The sequence below is a fragment of the Meles meles genome, chromosome 10 (genome assembly GCF_922984935.1).
Source record: "Meles meles chromosome 10, mMelMel3.1 paternal haplotype, whole genome shotgun sequence".
In the NCBI taxonomy this organism is placed as follows: Eukaryota; Metazoa; Chordata; class Mammalia; order Carnivora; family Mustelidae; genus Meles; species Meles meles.
The window spans coordinates 53073064-53085656 of NC_060075.1; the positions used below are offsets into that span (position 1 = coordinate 53073064).

Genomic DNA, 12593 nt, shown 5'->3' on the forward strand with positions numbered 1-12593 from the left:
TTCCCAGAAGTCTCCAGAACAATAGCATGGTCTGAAAATTACAAAGTTTCTGTTTATCAAAGAGGCAAGAAGGATGAACGTTTTCTTTGGTTTTTAGCTAGTTGAAGGTGCTCTTTAAGAAACAATATTTTATGAGTTGAAATGGATTTTTGAATCCATTTTCTTAGCCTTACTACTTAGGATTTCTTATTATAGGTACAGCTTTTTTTGTCAGAAAAAAAAAATCAAAGTAAATAACTTACTGTATACACTAGTACCTCTAGGAGGCCTTTGGTTACTTAGCTATGGGGAGAAACTTTCTGTGCCTTTTTTTTTTTTTTTTTTTTTAAATAGACTTCAGTATTCTGTTCAGGTCATGAAGTTGAGTAAACTTAGTTTCAGTTCCAGACCAAAATCCATTAAAACAAAACAAACAAAGCAAAAAACCCCAGTACTGTCTGTTGTACAAACCAAAGGGAAACACTGGCGTCCTTCCAGGTTCCTGAAGGCTGGTCTTACTGGCTGGCAGGCCTGCCTCCATGTCTTTGTGATGTCTTAGGTTCTGTTCCCCACAAAAGAAATACACTTAACCTTACTGTTTGCTCATTCTTGTATCTCCTCATGATAGATGATTAGGAATTACTCGTTGGCAGACTTCACCAGTTATGCAAACTTTCAGTTGAGCAGCTTTGTTCTTATGTTATTTCAAGCTATAACATAGAGTCTGCCAAGAAGTCCAAAGGAGGTTTTGCCAATAGGCATCTGGCACAAGTCCACTGGGAAGCTGCTTGGGTCATGTGACTATCCTTCACCTGAAGGTTTAGGAAGAAGGGCTCAGGATAATGAAGCTGAACATTAACTTAAATGCAGAGAATGTGTAACAAGAAAGGGTAATGCTGATGAGTTTTTTTTTTTTCAAGCTTGATCTCAGAGACTTGAAGTCACAGGTGCAAGAGGCTTATCATAACCCATTGTTCTGGCTTAGTTTTGTAAGTAAGAATTATCTATATATCCACATCCTGGAAGCAGGGCTTACTATGCAGAACTCTACACAACAGTAATTTGTACCACAGAGCCAGTTTAATGACTGTCAAATAGGCAGGATAATAATGTGAGGTGCCTTATATTCCCAGAGGAAAAGTTCCTTTAAAAGGAACTTATGGTCAGGGGGCACCTGGGTGGCTCAGTGGGTTAAAGCCTCTGCCTTTGGCTCAGGTCATGATCCCAGAGTCCTGGGATCGAGCCCCACATGGGGCTCTCTGCTCAGCAGGGAGTCTGCTTCCCCCCATCTCTCTGCCTGCCTCTCTGCCTACTTGTAATCTCTGTCTGTCAAATTAAAAAAAAAAGTAACTTCTGGTCAGGGAGGTGTTCGGTGGATATGGAATTGGCGTGAAGGGAATTGGGTGATGTTCAGAAATGTCTTCATTAAGCCTCAGACATCTGATGGGTCAACTTTTGATTAAGGCGCTGTTGCCAGGGGCACACCTCACTGCCCATCGGTGCGGGGCACCCCCTCTTGGTACGTTTAGTCTGCTTCTTTCTGACACTGCTTTTTCTGTTGGACAGGCTCAGTTGGTCCTGGTTGCATCCCAGCACAGAATAGTTTTCTCTCTGTATACGGATTTTTATGTCTTCACCCCTTTTTTCTGTTAAAATTTGGTCCTTTTGGCCCTTTTCTACTGATCACCCCTCCTTTTTCAAAACCTCACACAACTTTTAAGTTTGTTTTTAGTCTTCGTCTTGGTTGTGTTGACTCCGGCTTGAGTCCCACCCTCAAAAAGCAACAAGAAAAAGCGCTGATGGCCTTTTGTCACTGTGTCAGAAAGATTATTTGGCTTTTGTCCAGCTTTTGTGGCAGCAGCCTAGGTTTGAGCTTTTCTCCTGGGAGAGTTGTCTTCAGCATCTTCTAGGCCAGGACACATGCCCACACTGTGCCTGCGAGTCTCTCGGCTTTCACTCCAAGGATGCCTGTTAACATTACTCCTCTGAAGACAGAAGTTGCTCTCTGGGATCAGTCCCGGGAAAAGTGTTTTTTACTAAGCAAATGGATAGTTTTTCTCTTCCAGGCATACTCAATTATGCGGCTGATTTTCTTTTTTTAAATCAGCTGCTAGGAAGCTTAGAGCCAAGTGTATACAAGAACAGCATTCCTGGCTTCGTCTTTTATATTCAGGTCCCTATGCTCTTATTTCTTCACCTCCTTTGTTTTACTTCTAGATTATGTGTATTTTCTAAGCAGCCTAAAATTTTTCTGGAACAAGGCCCGGAAAACAAATAATTACACAGTCGTGGCAAAATACAATGGGGCAGATTTGAGCGAATTACACACTGGGTTTCGTCTGATCATTAGAAAGGTCTTTATCACTGTCAGGCCAAAACAAAAGTATATTACTCAGAAGAACATGGTATAGATGTTCTCAGTGAGATAAAATACTTAGATCCTATCTTTACTTTAAAAAGGTTAATATTAATGTATCACTTTTACCATAAGGACCAGAATGACAGATTTTTATTGAGCACAATTTATGGTCAATGTCTGAATTAATTCAGTTATTAAAATAAGAAAGGTCCCCTGGAATAAGTGGTACATGGTCATTGCAGAACACACTGGCAGGCTGTGAGATATGGTGCTTTGTATACAGAGGCACTATTCTTAGCACTGGGAAATACTAAAGAACGAGTAACTAATGTTACTCGTTCAGTGTTTATCACTGGTAAATAGCAGCAGAAGTGACTTGTCCAAGCCATGCAGGGCAGGGCCCTATCACAGCTCTCACAGCAGAGTTCAGTGGCAAGTCAAACCCTCTTCTGGAATATTTGTTCTAAGAGGGCTGGTATAGAGAGGCAGGGAGGCTTCGTGTAGCTGACTACTGTATTAAGACCTGCGGTGTCGTACTATATCCTGGGAAACATCAGGATATCAAGTTGTAAAGAAAGTAGTACAGCTTTGTGTGCATATGCTGAAGAAACAATCCAATGATTTTCCTCCGTAATAATTCCTGGAGTTGAATTTGAGGTTCACTTTTAACAGGAAATAGGAGGTACATGGGGGTTACAGGTCAGTGAAGAGACTTGGAAAGAAGAGCACAGTTCATTCAGATGATTTTCATTTGTAGAAAACTTGGCATGGGGGTCTCGAATCCTGTGTTGCTTTCTGTTTTGTAAGTGTGAAAGGCGTGGTTCAAAATAGGATTTCCCCCTTTAATATATTCGTTGGCCATAAAACACATGTATTAGTATGAGAATTTGGAAATACCTGTCAACTGTAAATGTTAATCCTCTGATCCAGCGTTGGTGTTACATAAGATCTTGGAAGTATTTATATAGGAGCCTAAGATTTAGGTTTAGAGATTTGATTGCAGTGTTACAGGAATTAGTGAAAAAATAGGGAAACCAAACTTTCCACAGATCTTGAAAATAGCTCCTTCAGATACAACAAAATAATTGTCAGGTAAAGATGAAGGACTTGTGTGAAGGTTTTTCTTGACAACTTTTCCATGGCATGGTTATTTTATTCTCACAGCAGAAACAAACATTGAGACTCTTAAGTTATAAAGTACCTTAAACATGTGTAAGACGGGTGTGTGCAAATGAGAGACAGCAAACCTGTTGCTGTCGGATCCCTGTTCTGTTGGAGCATCATCCTTTTTTAGGTGTGTGATTCAATTAAACTATTCTTAAAGTTTAAGTTTTTTTGAGGCATAATTGACATACAACATTGGTTTTAGGAGTACAACATAAAGATTTGGTATTTGTCGCTATTGCAAAATGATCACAAGAAGTCAACATCCATTACCATAGTGATTTTTTTTTCCTTGTGATGAGAACTTGTAAGATCTCTCCTAACCTTCAGATCTGCAGTATAGTATTAACTATAGTCATCAAGCTATATATTATATTCCTGTGACATACTATATAGCTGGAAGTTTGTGCCATTTGATCCCCATTACATCGTTCTTAATCTTTAGTTATCCCTTTTCTTCAAAATGAGGCATTTTTCTTTTAAAGATTATTTATTTATTTGATAGGCAGAGATCACAAGTAAGCAGAGAGGCAGGCAGAAAGAGAGAGAGGTGGAGGCAGGCTTCCTGCTGAGCACATGTGGGGCTCGATCCCAGGACCCTGGGATCATGACCTGAGCCGAAGGTAGAGGCTTTAACCCACTGAGCCACCAGGTGCCCCAAGGCGTTTTTTTTTTTTTTTGTTTTGTTTTTAAAGTAGGCTCCACACCTCATGACTTGAATTCACACCTGAGATCAAGACCTGAGATTGAGTTGGATGCTGTACCAACTGAGTCCTCCGGTGCCCCCAAATAAATAAATTTTAACGGACTACCTCTGATGCCATTTTTTGCACATTGATGATCAAAGCCTTAAGCTTTTGCCAACGATATGTGGGAAATTTCTTTTGCCTGAGGAAGTCCTACCAAGGTATATAGAAGAGTGATAGCACCAGGGAAGGCAGCACTCCTCACCTGGGGGTTCTGTTGGGCTGTTACATGGGTTCTGGTTTTGGTTTTGTTTTGGGATTTTTGGTTTTTGTTTCTGTTTTTGTGGTTTTTTGGTCTGTTTGTTTTGAGAGTGAGCGAGCTCCAGGGGGGTAAGGGGAGAGGATAAAGGACAAGCAGACTGCCTGCTGAGCAGAGAACCCCATGTGGGCCTTGATCCCAGACCCTGAGTTTATGACCTGAGCTGAAGTCACTTGCTTAACTGAGCCACCCAGGGGCCCCTGGGCTGTTCTTAGGAATCACTTCTGTATCTCTGTATTATAAAGCACATACATACCTATTGGAAGCAGGGTATGTCCTTTTTTGTTTTAAATAAACATGGCTTAAGAGAGAGAGATGTCCAGTTCTGAACGCTGGCTGCACCACCAGTCAGTATATGACCATGTACAAGTCCCTTACTCTGTTTCTTCCAGTTTTCTCTTTTTTTAAGATGGAAATGTTGTTTCTCTTGGTTGTATGGGTTGTGAGATGTAGATGGGGTGATGCACTTCACAGAGAAAACACAAACTTCCACCAAATAGGACTCCTGTGTACCACTGCTCCCTGATCATAGGTACTTCCTCCTCAAACCTGAATTTTGACCTCAGCATACTTTTTACCCATCTCCCACTACGCTAAACACAAAGGTGGCACCCACATGTTCCATGAATGTCTCAACTGGGATTCCACCATTCTGTGAGAATAGAGTAGGAAACTCTTTGTATGACTTGATGATTATTAATTTTAAATGTTCAGAATCTTTGACTCAAGCAGTTTAAGAATTGATATAGTAGAGGTACAGGGCACAATTTTTTGTATAAAGATTTGATGGCAGCATTACATGAATTAGTTGAAAACTGTTAAACACACACATGCATGCATGGAGAGGAGACAGCAGTGGTGAGTCTAGCTGGAGGAATGCCCTGTTTAATGGGATGAGGCAGGGCCATATGAATGACATTGGGAAGAGATCTAAGCTGTATCGTTAAAGTTAAAAAAAAAAAATTAGACCATGTTATTTGTAGCATGTTACCATTCGTTTACTATTTTGGTTTATTAAATCCATTTCCCCCGTGAAGTAGGTCTGCCTGTCCTTACCTAGTTTCTTTTCCACTGGGTTTGGTAATTCTTCTTGAGCATTTTGCCTGGAAGAATTATACCTATTTGGGCCTGGTGCTTTATTTAGGTGATTAGTTGATTATAGAGGTAACAGTTGCTTAGGTCAATGTAAATTTTCCTGATTGATTTTTGGTAACTCCTACTAGACAGATTTTTGACACTTTCAGATTTATTAACGTATGTTTTTGTATTTCCCTTTTCTCATTTCAATTTCTTACCTGTTACCTAGACAAAAAGGTTTTCCTTTAAAGAAGTAGCCCAGCGTTTTTGTTACTTCCTTTTGTTACTTCCAGAATGTTTACTAATTCATTTTTTAAAAAAATCTTTGCTTCAGAGGAAGGAAACTATAGACTATTAAGAAAAATTTCTACCAGATGGTGTGAGTAAACAGTGTTCAGTGGTGGAACGGCCTTCTGGTAAGTGCGTGTTGAGGAGCAAGTGGAATGGCCGATTCATCCAGACATGGGTTTCTGCTGTTAGCAGCATGTTCCCCACAGATCCGTGGTACCGAGTCCTCTGTGCTCTCTGCTTGCACTCTGGGCTTAACGGGGAGAAGATGGAGCTGCTAAGGCCCCTGGGAATTTGTGTGTTGTAAGAGTGGTGGTCATTTGGTGGACCAACATTAGGTAGTAGAGTTTGTTTTCATATCCAGTAAAAATGAACGAGCCCAGTGCTGCTGTTTCTTTTGACTAAGATTTTCAGAAACTGCTTAAAATGATCATATTCTCAAGATTTTCCTAGTTCCTGGGATTCTTGAAAGCAAAACTGTTGACATGTTTGAGACTTTACAAATTTGTAGATTGGTAAATGAGAAATTAGACTGAAGCTGTTTCATGGCTCTGTGTGAACAGACTACAGTACTTGAGGGTCCAACTTGAGTACTTGGAATTTACAGTATCCTCTGTAACAGGAATGTAAGAAGGCTCAAGAGAGAATTCCGTGAAGTGTTTCTTACCAAGTAGTTAATGTGTACATGTCTGACTGCAATATATTTTCTAATATCTCTATAAATCTTAATTGGTAGTTGTACTTAAAAAAAAAAAAAAAAACAAAAACACCACAACTGCATATTAAGTTAGTGTATTCAATTGTAGTTGACCTTAAAATGTTTCTTGGTATATATGGGAGATCTGTACCTGCCTCTCTCAATTTTGCTGTAAGCCCAAAATTGCTTTTTAAAAAAAGTCTTAGAAAATAAAAAATATTTCTTGGAATAAATTTTTTAGAATTGACTTCTCCTTGGATACATGTTTTTTTTAATGTTGTTAGAAATTAAGCAAGTATTGGGGTGCCTGGGGAGCTCAGTCAGTTAAGCATCTAACTTTTGATTTCAGCTCGGGTTTGATCTCAGGATTTTAAGTATGGGCCCCACATTGGGCTCCACAGTAGACAAGGAGCCTACTTAAAAAGTAAGCAAGTATTAATGTATGAACATGTGAACTGCTTCTGCATTTTAAAACCTATAGCTCACCAGTAAGATCACTGAATCTTGGTTTAGTTTTGTTTTTTTTTTTTTTTAACCCAGTGTTCTCTGGTGTGTGTTGGCCCTACCGGAGTGACCATTTAAAGGGAGATGACTCAGGAAGGACATAGTTGGCTTGAAGTGTGAAGTTGAGAAGTGAAGTATACAGATAAAATCCATTTTTGAAAAATCTTTGAGTTACGTTTTCCAGTTTTTCCGTGTGTTAAGTGGCAAAGGAAGGGCATAGATGGGAGGAATAATGAACTATATGGGAAAGAATCTTAGGGCATTTTGCCACTAAAGTGATTATCATCCTGTCCTTTGCTTGGGTGTGGTTATGTACTGAACGGTGACAGTAAGCTTTTACACCTTCGGTCATATATAATGAGACTCAGGAATTCTTCCTTTTGAGAAGAGTTCATCAGGTGTTTACAAAGCAAAACCTACATGGCTATGGTGTAGACCTGTGTCCTCGGATGCATTGTTTGTTGATGTGTGGCCCACAACTTCATTTGCTTGTCAGGAATCTAAACTTTGTGACTTTGACTTACCTTTTGAATCCTGTAGATCAGTGACATCCTAAGGTCGAAGAAAATTGGTGTAGAGAAAAGTGACCTTTTAAAGTCAGATGTCTTCAGAAGAACAGATGTTCTCAACTTCAGGTTAACTCTTACCAATGAACTCTTGTCAGCTTCCTAATATTCCTACTGTAGGAGTACCCCTATCCCTCTGCCAATGATAACAGCCTACTTTTACCAAATGCACGTATGTCCTGTCTTTCCAACAGCAATCAGAAACGGAGACTGTCCATCTGTTTATCCCAGCCCTATCTGTTGGCGCCATTATCGGCAAGCAGGGACAGCACATCAAGCAGCTCTCTCGCTTTGCAGGAGCTTCTATTAAGGTACTGTTCTGCTGACTGTGGCTCTTAGTGCTGTACTGACAGTGAGTTACAGGAACATGAGTCGTCCTGCCACTTCATAATCGAACTGAATATGGCACTCTATACTGGGGCTACATAGGGTGTGGCTATGATGGAAAGCCCCAAATTACAGCTTCAACAAAGCTGACTTTCAGAAAAAAGTATTCTGGAGGTAAGCAATCCAGTGCTGGTGTGGTAGTTTTGGTCGACTAAGTCCCTGGACCTATGTTCTAGCTCATTTTCCCCAAGCATGGCTTTGGTCCCTCCTGGTCCCACGATAGTGTTCGGTGCTCTCACAAGTCTGTGGTCCAGCCAGCGGGAGGACACTAAGAATCTTCCTCTTACAGAGTTTTATTAGCTGCCATAGAATATTTTTATCTCTATTTCATTGCTCAGAAACTGCATCACAATGCCAGACATAGTTGAAAGAGCCAAGAAGGAAATGTTGGAGCTAAATACTTAATTATTATGCAAAGTGGGATAACAAATATCAGAGGCCACCAACTGGATAACTGTACTCTGAAGATTCTGTATTTTCATACGCTGAGAAGCAATTGAGTAAGACAGTGCATTGTGTTTTAAGCTATGTACAAATTGATAATGGCTCAATACAGTGACAGCTTTCTTTAGGAAAGCATCAGTCCAGTGAGGTGGTTTTTGGTTGTTGTACATATTTTATAAAATTTTTTATTTAAAGGAATACAGTATGGGGCCCCTGGGTGGCTCAGTCCATTGAGCTTCTGACTCTTGATTTCAGCTCAGGTCATGGTCTCAGGACCGTGGGATGGAGCCCCGCGTAGGGCTCCATGTTCAGTGGGGAGTTTGGTTCTCTCCTCTGCATGTGCACTTTCTCTAATAAATAAATGAATCTCTAAATAAAATCTTAAAAAAAGGACATAAAAAAGTTGCACACAAATGTTTATAGTATCTTTATTTCCAGCTGTCCCCCAATGGGAAGCAGCACATATGGCCAATGGGCAAATAGATAAACTGTGGTTCGTCCATACAGAAGATATTAAGAACTACTGATAGATACAAGTTGGTCAGATGTCATGTTGCATGCTAAGGGACAGAAATCAGACCCAAAGGCCATAAACTCTCTGATCCATTTATATTTAAAATCTAAAGGCAGAAACATAGGGATAGAAAAAACATTCAGTGGTTGCTAGGAATTGGAGGTGGAGAGGCTTGAATACAGAGACATAGCAGGAAGAATTGTGGACAGTGACTGAACTACTGTTACTTTGATTGTGGTAGTGGTTATCTGCCTATGCATTTGTTACCAAAGAGTGAATGCTACTGTATGTAAATTAGTTGATGAAGATACAAAACACAGAAACTGCCCTCATATGGTCTCTCATACCAAAAGATAACAAAACACATGAACAGGAAATACAGCCAAGATAAACAGGTAAAGGAAAAAGAGACAGTAAAAGATAGAAGGGTGAACCAACTTTACGGTCCTGCAAGTTTCCTGATTGAGTTAAAAAAAAGTCTTTGACCATGCATAAAGAACCTAGTAGACTGGCTTTGGAAAAACCGCAATGAACATTTCATGAATGAGAACTGAGTATTTGGATATTCAGTTCTCTTGTTTTCAGGCTTCATGGAGGTTTTATAATGAGGGTAAAACGTTTTGTTTCCAAGAGTCTGAAACACTCATAACCTGAAAGATGCACCACCACTCTTGAAACTTGGCTGGATTTATGTATCCATAAATTTCATATATGTACTTAATGGGCATATATTTGGTATTTGCTAATTATTTGTGTTCACTTATTGGACATTCAGACTGTTCCTAACTTATTCTGCACAAACAATGCAGTGATGGACAGAGTTCTTCTAGCCAAATTTTTATATACAGCCTTATCCTTTAAGGTAAGTCTATAAAAGTAGATTTCGCAAGTTGTGTGTTTTTAGGCTTTTCAGAGACTAGAGCAATTTTTACTCTTAAACTCCATGTACGAGTGCCCTTAGCCCCAGCCCTCCCTCACCAGTATTGACAAATCTAGTCAGAAAGATAAAGAATGATATCTTTGTTCCAGGGGTTTCCTGTGAATAATTCTAAGGGCTTAGACTAAATGGAAGTAATTATTTGCTTGTTTTATAGACTCAAAATTAGTGAGTCTACAAAGTAGGAATAGTAAGAATAATAGTATTAGCATGGCTCTAGGTGACAGAGGGAAGGAGAAAAGATGACTCCACATTTGTTGACTGTAAACATTGTGGGAAGAGCTCTAGTAGACTATATTAGTAACTGACAGGGATTATAATGAATGGTAGAATTTGGGGAAGTTTTTATCATATTTTTTGCTTCCTGTTCCTACATAATAAAAAATTCGGTAAATAAGAATTTGCTTCTTACACAGCATATGTCTTAGATTTTTTTCTTTTAAAACAACTCCTACCAGCTGGATCCCCAAGTCCTGTGACTATGGAAGAATGCTGGGTTCTTCTCCCTTCAGTAGCCTCTGGAACATTTCCCCTGGCCCAGGCTTTTTGTGTGATTTCATATACTCTGCAAAAATAGGAAAGCCGTTTACTTTCCTTCTACCAAATTAATGTTAGTTTACTTCACGTTACTCTACTGAGCATACTTCACGGGAATTTACCAAGTCTTAGATCTGTGAACATAGCGGTTTCTTGCACATACAGACCTGGGGGTTCTGATGCATATGGGCCAAAGACCACACTTTGAGCACCATTGTGTAGTGATGAGGAACATGGGTAGTGGAGACAGACCCAGTTCTCCCTCTAGTTGGATTAGCTGTGTGATCATGGATGGGTCACGTAACTCAGCTTCTTCAGCCTTCGGTTTGCCCCCTGTAAAGAACACGCACCACCTCATTGGAACCCAGTGAGGATTCGCTGAGATCGTATGTGGACCTTCACATCAGGGCCTGGCACAGTGTAAGCACACAGTTCATGGCAGGACCCAGAACTGATATGAACCCATGTTAGTCACTGCTGCTCTGTAACTTCCTTCCAAAGGCTTCCATTCTACATTTCAGTAAGTCGTGCACAAATGTCAGGCTGGTGTGTGGAAGGTTTCTATCAGTGGCACCTGAAAGTGTCATCCCCCCTTGATGTGCCTGTTACAGATTGCTCCAGCTGAAGCCCCAGATGCTAAAGTGAGGATGGTGATTATCACCGGGCCACCAGAGGCTCAGTTCAAGGTATGTGTTCTGGAGTGTGAGCACAGGTAACCAATGGACTCAAAGAATGTTAATGTCTTCTCTTCAGGAACTCCGTAACCTGGCTTCTCCCTTAAATACATTTAAAACCCAGTAAAAAGGATCTCCCAACAGAAAATCGTAAGACTAAAAACAGAGTAGAAACATAACCAAAGTTACATTTCAAAAATAGAGCTAACTTTGTTTTCAACTTTGAGAGTTTTGTAATGGTTGCTGGGTTTACCTATCTCCCAAAGGAGAATTTGCTCAGTGCCTTGTTACTATGCGAAGGTGAGACCTTTAAGACAAATTTACAAACCTGTCCAGTTATTATGCCGTGGAAAACTTGTTCCCTATTTTTTCCTCTTACCCTTGAGATGTGTTAACCTTGAATTAAAATGTCTCCCTTTCCTCTTACCCTTGTAATTAACTAACTCTGAGCCCTTGTCCATAGTCTGACCACAAATCACTCTAATCCTTCCAATTTTAGAAGTAGAAATGGTAGGAACTCTTCTGGCATTTGTCCTGGTGTGAACTATTGTTAGGGACCTTTGCAGCTGAAATCCCTCCCCAGTATACTGAGAGTTGATGAAGAGTAGAGACTGAGCATCTGTGCTCCTGGTTCAAATCCTAGTTCTGTCATTTACCTTCTGTGTGACCTTGGGCAAATACCTTTTTCTGGCTACTCAGCTATAAAATGAGGATTAGAACACCCGTAAGGTTGAAACAAGATTATAAGGTATAAAGAATATATAAAGTACTTAGAATATTGCTTGCCACATAGGAAGCACAATATAAATAAGCTGGTGGTGGTTTTCAGCAGACTTGCGGTGAATTAGCTGGACTCTGCCAAATTCTCAAACACATACTTTCAAGTACATGATTTCTCCCATAAAATGTAGTACAAGTGTTGTAGAAGTAACTACTGCATTAGAATGTAACTAATTCATCCCAAACCCATGTCTTATTCTTACCAACTGTGTAACTGGACAACTCTTGAACCTTAAGTTCCCTTAGCCCTAAAATGTAGCTAGTAAGTGTCTACTTCTCCCCACCCCCCCCTTTAAAATACCACTTAGATATCTCTTTTCTGTGGCACATTTTTCAGTAAAAATCCAAAGCTTTTTTCACTTCATTTACAGGAAGAACAGGAAACAAAAGGAGATGCTTTGAGAGGTGGGTGCAGTTTGGCTAGGCTGAAACTCAGGTGAAGAAATTTAGTCTCTCACACCAGCCTTCTGGGCCAGGCAGTTGAAGTCCTAACTCAGAAATGTTGCAAACTGATGCCTATCCCAAACCTACGGGGCCAGTAACTTTTAGTTTGAAACCTTAAAAGATGAACATGGACATCAATTATTTTATGTTTCTTCTCGGTGCTGAACTCCTACATTTTTATAAATGGAACTCCTATCTTGTAATTCCTATAACTGTATGTTGGGAAATTCAGTTTGC

General features: G+C 40.0%; 1 protein-coding gene across 2 annotated transcripts in view; it reads left to right on the forward strand.

Annotated features, from left to right (window-relative positions):
• Positions 1-12593, forward strand: part of IGF2BP3 (insulin like growth factor 2 mRNA binding protein 3) — a 141029-nt gene that overhangs the window by 125732 nt on the left and 2704 nt on the right. For both annotated transcript variants that reach the window (XM_046021074.1, XM_046021073.1), the window contains exons 11-12: positions 7834-7950; positions 11070-11144. In XM_046021074.1, the coding sequence (XP_045877030.1) occupies positions 7834-7950; positions 11070-11144 (192 nt within the window). The remainder of the gene's footprint in view (positions 1-7833; positions 7951-11069; positions 11145-12593) is intronic.